At 42.2% G+C, this 11920-nt stretch overlaps 1 protein-coding gene across 1 annotated transcript; it reads right to left on the bottom strand.

Annotated features, from left to right (window-relative positions):
- Positions 1–703: 703 nt before the first annotated feature.
- Positions 704–9955, bottom strand: tsnax (translin-associated factor X). Its single transcript, XM_038984339.1, has 4 exons — positions 9799–9955; positions 5411–5569; positions 1503–1568; positions 704–1399 (listed from the first exon to the last, which is right to left on the bottom strand). The coding sequence occupies exons 1-4, from the start codon at positions 9946–9948 to the stop codon at positions 1241–1243; spliced, it is 534 nt and encodes a 177-aa protein (XP_038840267.1). The 5' UTR covers positions 9949–9955; the 3' UTR covers positions 704–1240.
- Positions 9956–11920: the final 1965 nt, after the last annotated feature.

Genomic DNA, 11920 nt, shown 5'->3' on the forward strand with positions numbered 1-11920 from the left:
CCTTTGATTATCAGACAGGTGTAAAGTCTACCTTTGATTATCAGACAGGTGTAAAGTCTACCTTTGATTATCAGACAGGTGTAAAGTCTACCTTTGATTATCAGACATGTGTAAAGTCTACCTTTGATTATTAGACAGGTGTAAAGTCTACCTTTGATTATCAGACAGGTGTAAAGTCTACCTTTGATTATCAGACAGGTGTAAAGTCTACCTTTGATTATCAGACATGTGTAAAGTCTACCTTTGATTATTAGACAGGTGTAAAGTCTACCTTTGATTATCAGACAGGTGTAAAGTCTACCTTTGATTATCAGACAGGTGTAAAGTCTACCTTTGATTACCAGACATGTGTAAAGTCTACCTTTAATTATCAGACAGGGGTAAAGTCTACCTTTAATTATCAGACAGGTGTAAAGTCTACCTTTGATTATCAGACAGGTGTAAAGTCTACCTTTAATTATCAGACAGGTGTAAAGTCTACCTTTGATTATCAGACAGGTGTAAAGTCTACCTTTGATTATCAGACAGGTGTAAAGTCTACCTTTAATTATCAGACAGGGGTAAAGTCTACCTTTGATTATCAGACAGGGGTAAAGTCTACCTTTGATTATCAGACAGGGGTAAAGTCTACCTTTGATTATCAGACAGGTGTAAAGTCTACCTTTAGATAGTGATAGAGGAGAGACCCAGCCTCACACAACAATAATGCCTGGGAGTGACATCGTCACAACACTTTTTGAACTTTATTGAAAAATACTAAATGAAGAGACATTTTACATGCTGTAACTAGACGACCTTCAGATTGGGATTGACCGTTTGGCACAGCGGAGATTGTGACGACACTGATCAGATTCAGAACAAACAACAAACAGCAATGAACAATGTTTGGGATGAAACAACAGTTGACACCAAATACCATAACAAATGCATTATCCAGACCAACACCAGCTGTCCCCACAGAACAATAACAGACCAGGGTATACCGTTGTGGAACGTTCAGATAGAAATGTACTTTGTAGAACAAACATGCCTCTTGAACATCTAGAAAAAGGAATCATCACATCTTTATACATTTCTATCTGCAAAGTTCCACAACATTTTGCCTTCTGAACATGGCCCTGACTGCATAACAGGGCTCGGGGGTGAAGTTTCCCCTAGGTACAGACCACGCCCATCATTTAACCCTACCCCTTTCCAGATCATTACACCCCACCTCCACCATTAAACCCCACCCTCATCGCTAGGCCACTCCCTCGTCCTGGTCCATCATGGCTGGCCTGCTGGAGAACACGTCAGCCAGCATGTGTTTGGGGATCTCTGACCCCCGCACCTTCAGTGTATAGCAGGCATCCTCCACCTTGGACAGACTCTGTCTCAGCGTGTGGAGCTTCTTACTGACCTGGGATAGATCAATTCATTAAATTAGTCAGTCAGCCAATCAATCAATCACAGAATGTACTGCCCCAGCCACCCACACACAGAGTGAGCAGCTTCTCACTGACCTCATAAGGACCAGTGTTACCGATGTAGGAGAAACCATCGTGGATCTGACGCAGGAACATGGACACCTGGGATAGAGCAATCAGATGGATTTATAAAGCACTTTCTACATCAGTAGTTGTCACAGTGTTTTACAGTGACAACAATATCTAGATCCAGTCTGTCTGTCAGCCTTTTTACATCAGTAGTTGTCACAGCCTTTTTACATCAGTAGTTGTCACAGCCTTTTTACATCAGTAGTTGTCACAGCCTTTTTACATCAGTAGTTGTCACAGCCTTTTTACATCAGTAGTTGTCACAGTGTTTTTACATCAGTAGTTGTCACAGTGTTTTTACATCAGTAGTTGTCACAGCCTTTTTACATCAGTAGTTGTCACAGTGTTTTTACATCAGTAGTTGTCACAGTGTTTTTACATCAGTAGTTGTCACAGTGTTTTTACATCAGTAGTTGTCACAGCCTTTTTACATCAGTAGTTGTCACAGCCTTTTTACATCAGTAGTTGTCACAGCCTTTTTACATCAGTAGTTGTCACAGTGTTTTTACATCAGTAGTTGTCACAGCCTTTCTACATCAGTAGTTGTCACAGTGTTTTTACATCAGTAGTTGTCACAGCCTTTCTACATCAGTAGTTGTCACAGTGTTTTTACATCAGTAGTTGTCACAGCCTTTTTACATCAGTAGTTGTCACAGTGTTTTTACATCAGTAGTTGTCACAGCCTTTTTACATCAGTAGTTGTCACAGCCTTTTTACATCAGTAGTTGTCACAGTGTTTTTACATCAGTAGTTGTCACAGCCTTTTTACATCAGTAGTTGTCACAGCCTTTTTACATCAGTAGTTGTCACAGTGTTTTTACATCAGTAGTTGTCACAGTGTTTTTACATCAGTAGTTGTCACAGCCTTTTTACATCAGTAGTTGTCACAGCCTTTTTACATCAGTAGTTGTCACAGCCTTTTTACATCAGTAGTTGTCACAGCCTTTTTACATCAGTAGTTGTCACAGCCTTTTTACATCAGTAGTTGTCACAGCCTTTTTACATCAGTAGTTGTCACAGTGTTTTTACATCAGTAGTTGTCACAGCCTTTCTACATCAGTAGTTGTCACAGTGTTTTTACATCAGTAGTTGTCACAGCCTTTCTACATCAGTAGTTGTCACAGTGTTTTTACATCAGTAGTTGTCACAGCCTTTTTACATCAGTAGTTGTCACAGTGTTTTTACATCAGTAGTTGTCACAGCCTTTTTACATCAGTAGTTGTCACAGCCTTTTTACATCAGTAGTTGTCACAGTGTTTTTACATCAGTAGTTGTCACAGCCTTTTTACATCAGTAGTTGTCACAGCCTTTTTACATCAGTAGTTGTCACAGTGTTTTTACATCAGTAGTTGTCACAGTGTTTTTACATCAGTAGTTGTCACAGCCTTTTTACATCAGTAGTTGTCACAGTGTTTTTACATCAGTAGTTGTCACAGTGTTTTTACATCAGTAGTTGTCACAGTGTTTTTACATCAGTAGTTGTCACAGTGTTTTTACATCAGTAGTTGTCACAGTGTTTTTACATCAGTAGTTGTCACAGTGTTTTTACATCAGTAGTTGTCACAGTGTTTTACATCAGTAGTTGTCACAGTGTTTTACATCAGTAGTTGTCACAGTGTTTTTACATCAGTAGTTGTCACAGTGTTTTACATCAGTAGTTGTCACAGTGTTTTTACATCAGTAGTTGTCACAGCCTTTTTACATCAGTAGTTGTCACAGCCTTTTTACATCAGTAGTTGTCACAGCCTTTTTACATCAGTAGTTGTCACAGCCTTTTTACATCAGTAGTTGTCACAGCCTTTTTACATCAGTAGTTGTCACAGTGTTTTTACATCAGTAGTTGTCACAGTGTTTTTACATCAGTAGTTGTCACAGCCTTTTTACATCAGTAGTTGTCACAGTGTTTTTACATCAGTAGTTGTCACAGCCTTTCTACATCAGTAGTTGTCACAGCGTTTTTACATCAGTAGTTGTCACAGCCTTTCTACATCAGTAGTTGTCACAGTGTTTTTACATCAGTAGTTGTCACAGCCTTTTTACATCAGTAGTTGTCACAGTGTTTTTACATCAGTAGTTGTCACAGCCTTTTTACATCAGTAGTTGTCACAGCCTTTTTACATCAGTAGTTGTCACAGCCTTTTTACATCAGTAGTTGTCACAGCCTTTTTACATCAGTAGTTGTCACAGTGTTTTTACATCAGTAGTTGTCACAGCCTTTTTACATCAGTAGTTGTCACAGCCTTTTTACATCAGTAGTTGTCACAGCCTTTTTACATCAGTAGTTGTCACAGTGTTTTTACATCAGTAGTTGTCACAGTGTTTTTACATCAGTAGTTGTCACAGCCTTTTTACATCAGTAGTTGTCACAGCGTTTTTACATCAGTAGTTGTCACAGTGTTTTTACATCAGTAGTTGTCACAGTGTTTTTACATCAGTAGTTGTCACAGTGTTTTTACATCAGTAGTTGTCACAGTGTTTTTACATCAGTAGTTGTCACAGTGTTTTTACATCAGTAGTTGTCACAGTGTTTTACATCAGTAGTTGTCACAGTGTTTTACATCAGTAGTTGTCACAGTGTTTTTACATCAGTAGTTGTCACAGTGTTTTACATCAGTAGTTGTCACAGTGTTTTTACATCAGTAGTTGTCACAGCCTTTTTACATCAGTAGTTGTCACAGCCTTTTTACATCAGTAGTTGTCACAGCCTTTTTACATCAGTAGTTGTCACAGCCTTTTTACATCAGTAGTTGTCACAGTGTTTTTACATCAGTAGTTGTCACAGCCTTTCTACATCAGTAGTTGTCACAGTGTTTTTACATCAGTAGTTGTCACAGCCTTTTTACATCAGTAGTTGTCACAGTGTTTTTACATCAGTAGTTGTCACAGCCTTTTTACATCAGTAGTTGTCACAGCCTTTTTACATCAGTAGTTGTCACAGCCTTTTTACATCAGTAGTTGTCACAGCCTTTTTACATCAGTAGTTGTCACAGCGTTTTTACATCAGTAGTTGTCACAGCCTTTTTACATCAGTAGTTGTCACAGCCTTTTTACATCAGTAGTTGTCACAGCCTTTTTACATCAGTAGTTGTCACAGTGTTTTTACATCAGTAGTTGTCACAGCCTTTTTACATCAGTAGTTGTCACAGCCTTTTTACATCAGTAGTTGTCACAGCCTTTTTACATCAGTAGTTGTCACAGCCTTTTTACATCAGTAGTTGTCACAGCCTTTTTACATCAGTAGTTGTCACAGTGTTTTTACATCAGTAGTTGTCACAGTGTTTTTACATCAGTAGTTGTCACAGCCTTTTTACATCAGTAGTTGTCACAGTGTTTTTACATCAGTAGTTGTCACAGTGTTTTTACATCAGTAGTTGTCACAGTGTTTTTACATCAGTAGTTGTCACAGTGTTTTTACATCAGTAGTTGTCACAGTGTTTTTACATCAGTAGTTGTCACAGTGTTTTACATCAGTAGTTGTCACAGTGTTTTACATCAGTAGTTGTCACAGTGTTTTTACATCAGTAGTTGTCACAGTGTTTTTACATCAGTAGTTGTCACAGTGTTTTTACATCAGTAGTTGTCACAGCCTTTTTACATCAGTAGTTGTCACAGTGTTTTACAGTGACAACAATATCTAGATCCAGTCTGTCTGTCAGCCTTTCTACATCAGTAGTTGTCACAGTGTTTTTACATCAGTAGTTGTCACAGCCTTTTTACATCAGTAGTTGTCACAGCCTTTTTACATCAGTAGAAAATCCTTCTTGGATTGTTCCCGGATTTCCTGCTTATTCCCTCCTGAGTTCGGGAACGCTCTAACTGGAATTGCTGGAAAAAACAATTTTGCAACCCTAACACAGATGCAGGAAGATGCTGACCTGGAAGGGCGTGTCCATGTCCCCGTTCCCCACGCTACTGATACACATCCTCATCAGCTCACCTGTCAGGTCGGCCACGCCCAACAGGTAGTCTGTAGGGGTCACCTGAAAGGTCAGCACTTGGGGGGTTCCCATTGGCTGCTGGCCCTCTGGGGTGTCCTGTAGGTCAGAGGTGAGCCACGGTTAGTTAGTGACTATACTTTCACATTCCTTATCATTTTTATGTCAGTAGTACCATGCAGTCTGTAGTCCCTGAGGAACAGTATGATACACTGACTGACTGTAGAGAGGAAAGAGCAAGCAGCAGATCATCTTGATATTGACTAAATATACAATAACTTGGCTAAATACACAATAACTTGGCTAAATACACAATAACTTGGCTAAATACACAATAACTTGGCTAAATACACAATAACTTGGCTACATACACAATAACTTGGCTATATACACAATAACTTGGCTATATACACAATAACTTGGCTATATACACAATAACTTGGCTATATATACAATAACTTGGCTATATACACAATAACTTGGCTATATACACAATAACTTGGGCTCCCAAGTGGTGCAGCAGTCTAAGGCACTGCATCTCAGTGCTTGAGGCGTCACTACAGACACCCTGGTTCGATTCCAGGCTGTATCACAAGCGGCCTTGATTGGGAGTCCCATTGGGCGGCGCACAATTGACTCAACGTCTTTGGCCAGTGTAGGCCGTCATTGTAAATAAGAATTTGACTTGCTTAGTTAAATAAAGGTAAAATATATATACATTATAAAATATACACAATAATGATTATTTTAAATGGAATATCTGAAACATACAATATACTTGCAGTGAAGCCGCCCAACAACTACATCACACCAGTCATCCAACAGACTCCCATTCAGAGTGACACACAGAAGCATCCAGGGTCAATGCCCTGCTCAAGGGCACGTTGACAGATCTCCCATCAGGCCAAAAAACATGAATCCGAACCCTCCAAGACCCTCCCACAGTTCCCCAATAGCTGTCCCTCAACCATTCGAGATCCTTCCCACAGTCCCCCTCCCCCAAGAAGAAGAACAAGAAATACAATAAATTCCCCTCCCCACCCCCCAGAACCCCACAATGCACCAAATCACCAAGAGAATGAACTTAAGAAGAAAAAGAAAGACAGAAGAAAACAACAAACAATGAAGAAAACAACAACATTTAAAACAAAGGACATCAAGGACAACTGAAATCATAACAGCAATGCCAACTGTATATGTTTGTGTGCATGTCTGGCACTATTACATGTATGTGTGTGTTCTTGTATGTGTTTATTTGAATGAGAGTTTTTATTTATTTAACCAGGTGGCCAGTTGGGAACAAGTTCTCATTTACAACTGCGACCTGGTCAAGATAAAGCAAAGCAGTGTGACACAAACAACACAGAGTTACACATAAACAAACACAGTCAATAACACAATAGAAAAATATATGTACAGTGTGTGCAAATGTAGAAGAGTAGGGAGGTAAGACAATAAATAGGCCATGGAGGCGAAATAATTACAATATAGCATTAACACTGGAGTAATAGATGCGCAGATGATGATGTGCAAGTAGAGATACTGGGGTGCAAAAGAGCAAGAGGATAAGTAATAATATGGGGATGAGGTAATTGGGTGTGCTATTTACAGATGGACTATGTACAGGTGCAGTGATCTGTGAGCTGCTCTGACAGCTGGTGTTTAAAGTTAGTGAGGGAGATATGAGTCTCCAGCTTCAGCGATTTTTGCAGTTCGTTCCAGTCATTGGCAGCAGAGAACTGGAAGGAAAGGCGGCCAAAGGAGGAATTGGTTTTGGGGGTGACCAGTGAGATATACCTGCTGGAGCGCATGTTTCGGGTGGGTGTTGCTATGGTGACCAGTGAGCTGAGATAAGGCAGGGCTTTACCTAGCAAAGACTTATAGATGATCTGGAACCAGTGGGTTTGGCGACGAATATCTAGTGAGGGCCAGCCAACGAGAGCATACAGGTTGCAGTGGTGGGTAGTATATGGGGCTTTGGTGACAAAACGGATGGCACTGTGATAGACTGCATCCAGTTTGCTGAGTAGAGTGTTGGAGGCTATTTGGTAAATGACATTGCCGAAGTCGAGGATCGGTAGGATGGTCAGTTTTACGAGGGTATGTTTGGCAGCATGAGTGAAGGAGGCTTTGTTGCAAAATAGGAAGCCGATTCTAGATTTAATTTTGAATTGGAGATGCTTAATGTGAGTCGAAGTAGAGTTTACAGTCTAACCAGACACCTAGGTATTTGTAGTTGTCCACATATTCTAAGGCAGAGCCGTCCAGAGTAGTGATGCTGGACGGGCGGGCAGGTGCGGGTAGCGATCGGTTGAAGAGCATGCATTTAGTTTTACTTGCATTTAAGAGCAGTTGGAGGCCACGGAAGGAGTGTTGTATGGCATTGAAGCTCATCTGGAGGTTAGTTAACAGTGTCCAAAGAAGGGCCAGATGTATACAGAATGGTGTTGTCTGCGTAGAGGTGGATCAGAGAATCACCAGCAGCAAGAGCGACATCATTGATGTATACAGAGAAGAGAGTCGGCCCGAGAATTGAACCCTGTGGCATCCCCATAGAGACTACCAGAGGTTCGGACAACAGGCCCTCCGATTTTACACACTGAACTCTATCGGAGAAGTAGTTGGTGAACCAGGTGAGGCAGTCATTTCAGAAACCAAGGCTGTTGAGTCTGCCAATCATTTCACATTGTCCATAAGCTTGAGTTCATTTGCACACAAAAAATCAGACAATGATGGAAAGACCTGTGTGCTGTCCTTGTTAATGCAGACAGAGAAGAGCTCCAACTTCTTAATCATAGCCTCAATTGTGTCCCGCACATTGAATACAGTCCTAGATTCAGATCATTCGGGCGAGAAAAAACATCACCCAGAGAGGACAGTCGTGTGAGAAACTCGTCATCATGCAAGCGGTCAGACAAGTGAAAATGATGGTCAGTAAAGAAAACTTTAAGCTTGTGTCTCAATTTTAAAAGAACGTGTCAATACTTTGCCCCTTGATAACCAACGCTCTTCTGTATATTGTAAAAGCATTACATGGTCACTGCCCATATCATTCCATAATGCAGAAAATACATGAGAGTTCAGGGGCCTTGCTTTAACAAAGTTCACTGTATGTCCAAAACGTCTTTCAAGCTGTCAGGCATTCCCTTGGCAGCAAGAGCCTCTCGGTGGATGCTGCAGTGTACCCAAGTGGCGTTGGGAGCAACTGCTTGCACGCGCGTTACCACTCCACTATGTCTCCCTGTCATGGCTTTTACGCCATCAGTACAGATACCAACACATTTTGACCACCAAAGTCCATTTGATCTAACAAAGCTGTGACACAAAGCTGAAATATCCTCTCCTGTTGTCCTGGTTTCCAGTGGTTTGCAAAAGAGGATGTCTTCCTTAATTGACCCCCCATAAACGTAACGGACATATACCAGAAGCTGTGCCAGGCCCGCCACGTCTGTTGACTCATCCAGCTGTAACTCATATAATTCACTGGCTTGTATGCAAAGCAGTAATTGTTTCAAAACATCTCCTGCCATGTCACTGATGCGTCGTGAAACAGTGTTGTTTGATGAGGTTATTGTCTGTATAGTTTTTTTTGGCCTTTCCCCCAGCGTTGTCCCAGCCATATCAGCGGCAGCAGGAAGAATGAAGTCCTCCACAATAGTATGGGTCTTGCCTGTCCTAGCCACTCGGTGTCTCACCATATAAGACGCTTCTAGCCCCGTCTTATTAATGGTATCTGTTGCTTTTATACATGTCTTACTACTCGAAAGTCGTCTTTATTCTCGCTCAAAAAAGTCCTGTGGCTTATTTGTCAAATTGTCATGTTTCGTTTCTAAATGTCTGCGCAAGAGTGAAGATTTCCCGCAAAAGAGTAACGATTAATGTGATTGGATGTTAATTATTTGACAAGGCTACCTGTATTTCCTAGGCCGTCATTGAAAATATGAATTTGTTCTTAACTGACTTTTGTTTTTGACATTGTGTTGTTATTTCTCTGAACACTAGATGGTTTCATTATATTTTGGGCTGTGAAACCAGGCTACTCAGACGAGAAAGAAAACTCACCCAAATGTATAGCCCCGTTGGAAAATATAAATGAACTGTTTGATTTTATGTGTAATGTGTAATGTGCATGGTCAACCATATCCAGACACTATACCAGGTTATTGGTATGCAGCTAGCATACTATGACTCATTATCATGTTCATGGTTCTTCCATGTCTATTCACTCAGTGCAATGTCACTCAATGTTCTTCTCTCTGACATAAGGGTCAGCTAATATCAAGAATTGTGATATGATCCAGTCCACCTTCATTGTAACATGTTCATACCTTGGCCTCAGGCTCCTTGATGAAGACCAGCTTGGTGTTAATCTCCTCCAGGCTGATGAGAGTACGATGTCTGATGAAGTGATGGAACGACACAGCCTCCACGTACTCCTGGATACCTGGGGGAGGGAGGGAACAATGACTACATAACATGTATCCACTTGAACGCGCCCACTGACTCATAACTGTTCATCCCTGGTTAAACTAAACAGAATACGACATCAAAAGGTTCTAGTCTAGAGCTAGCAGCCCTCCAGTCCCTACTATGACATCAAAAGGTTCTAGTCTAAAGCCAGCAGCCCTCCAGTCCCTACTATGACATCAAAAGGTTCTAGTCTAGAGCCAGCAGCCCTCCAGTCCCTACTATGACATCAAAAGGTTCTAGTCTAGAGCCAGCAGCCCTCCAGTCCCTACTATGACATCAAAAGGTTCTAGTCTAGAGCCAGCAGCCCTCCAGTCCCTACTATGACATCAAAAGGTTCTAGTCTAGAGCCAGCAGCCCTCTAGTCCCTACTATGACATCAAAAGGTTCTAGTCTAAAGCCAGCAGCCCTCCAGTCCCTACTATGACATCAAAAGGTTCTAGTCTAGAGCCAGCAGCCCTACAGTCCCTACTATGACATCAAAAGGTTCTAGTCTAAAGCCAGCAGCCCTCCAGTCCCTACTACGACATCAAAAGGTTCTAGTCTAGAGCCAGCAGCCCTCCAGTCCCTACTATGACATCAAAAGGTTCTAGTCTAGAGCCAGCAGCCCTCCAGTCCCTACTATGACATCAAAAGGTTCTAGTCTAGAGCCAGCAGCCCTCCAGTCCCTACTACGACATCAAAAGGTTCTAGTCTAGAGCCAGCAGCCCTCCAGTCCCTACTATGACATCAAAAGGTTCTAGTCTAGAGCCAGCAGCCCTCCAGTCCCTACTATGACATCAAAAGGTTCTAGTCTAAAGCCAGCAGCCCTCCAGTCCCTACTACGACATCAAAAGGTTCTAGTCTAGAGCCAGCAGCCCTACAGTCCCTACTACGACATCAAAAGGTTCTAGTCTAGAGCCAGCAGCCCTCCAGTCCCTACTACGACATCAAAAGGTTCTAGTCTAGAGCCAGCAGCCCTCCAGTCCCTACTACGACATCAAAAGGTTCTAGTCTAGAGCCAGCAGCCCTCCAGTCCCTACTATGACATCAAAAGGTTCTAGTCTAAAGCCAGCAGCCCTCCAGTCCCTACTATGACATCAAAAGGTTCTAGTCTAAAGCCAGCAGCCCTCCAGTCCCTACTATGACATCAAAAGGTTCTAGTCTAGAGCCAGCAGCCCTCCAGTCACTACTATGACATCAAAAGGTTCTAGTCTAAAGCCAGCAGCCCTCCAGTCACTACTATGACATCAAAAGGTTCTAGTCTAAAGCCAGCAGCCCTCCAGTCCCTACTATGACATCAAAAGGTTCTAGTCTAGAGCCAGCAGCCCTCCAGTCCCTACTATGACATCAAAAGGTTCTAGTCTAGAGCCAGCAGCCCTCCAGTCACTACTATGACATCAAAAGGTTCTAGTCTAGAGCCAGCAGCCCTCCAGTCACTACTATGACATCAAAAGGTTCTAGTCTAGAGCCAGCAGCCCTCCAGTCCCTACTATGACATCAAAAGGTTCTAGTCTAGAGCCAGCAGCCCTCCAGTCCCTACTATGACATCAAAAGGTTCTAGTCTAAAGCCAGCAGCCCTCCAGTCACTACTATGACATCAAAAGGTTCTAGTCTAGAGCCAGCAGCCCTCCAGTCACTACTATGACATCAAAAGGTTCTAGTCTAAAGCCAGCAGCCCTCCAGTCCCTACTATGACATCAAAATGTTCTAGTCTAGAGCCAGCAGCCCTCCAGTCCCTACTATGACATCAAAAGGTTCTAGTCTAGAGCCAGCAGCCCTCCAGTCCCTACTATGACATCAAAAGGTTCTAGTCTAAAGCCAGCAGCCCTCCAGTCCCTACTATGACATCAAAAGGTTCTAGTCTAGAGCCAGCAGCCCTCCAGTCCCTACTATGACATCAAAAGGTTCTAGTCTAGAGCTAGCAGCCCTCCAGTCCCTACTATGACATCAAAAGGTTCTAGTCTAGAGCCAGCAGCCCTCCAGTCCCTACTATGACATCAA

Source organism: Salvelinus namaycush, unplaced genomic scaffold, assembly GCF_016432855.1.
Source record: "Salvelinus namaycush isolate Seneca unplaced genomic scaffold, SaNama_1.0 Scaffold2308, whole genome shotgun sequence".
Lineage (NCBI taxonomy): Eukaryota > Metazoa > Chordata > Actinopteri > Salmoniformes > Salmonidae > Salvelinus > Salvelinus namaycush.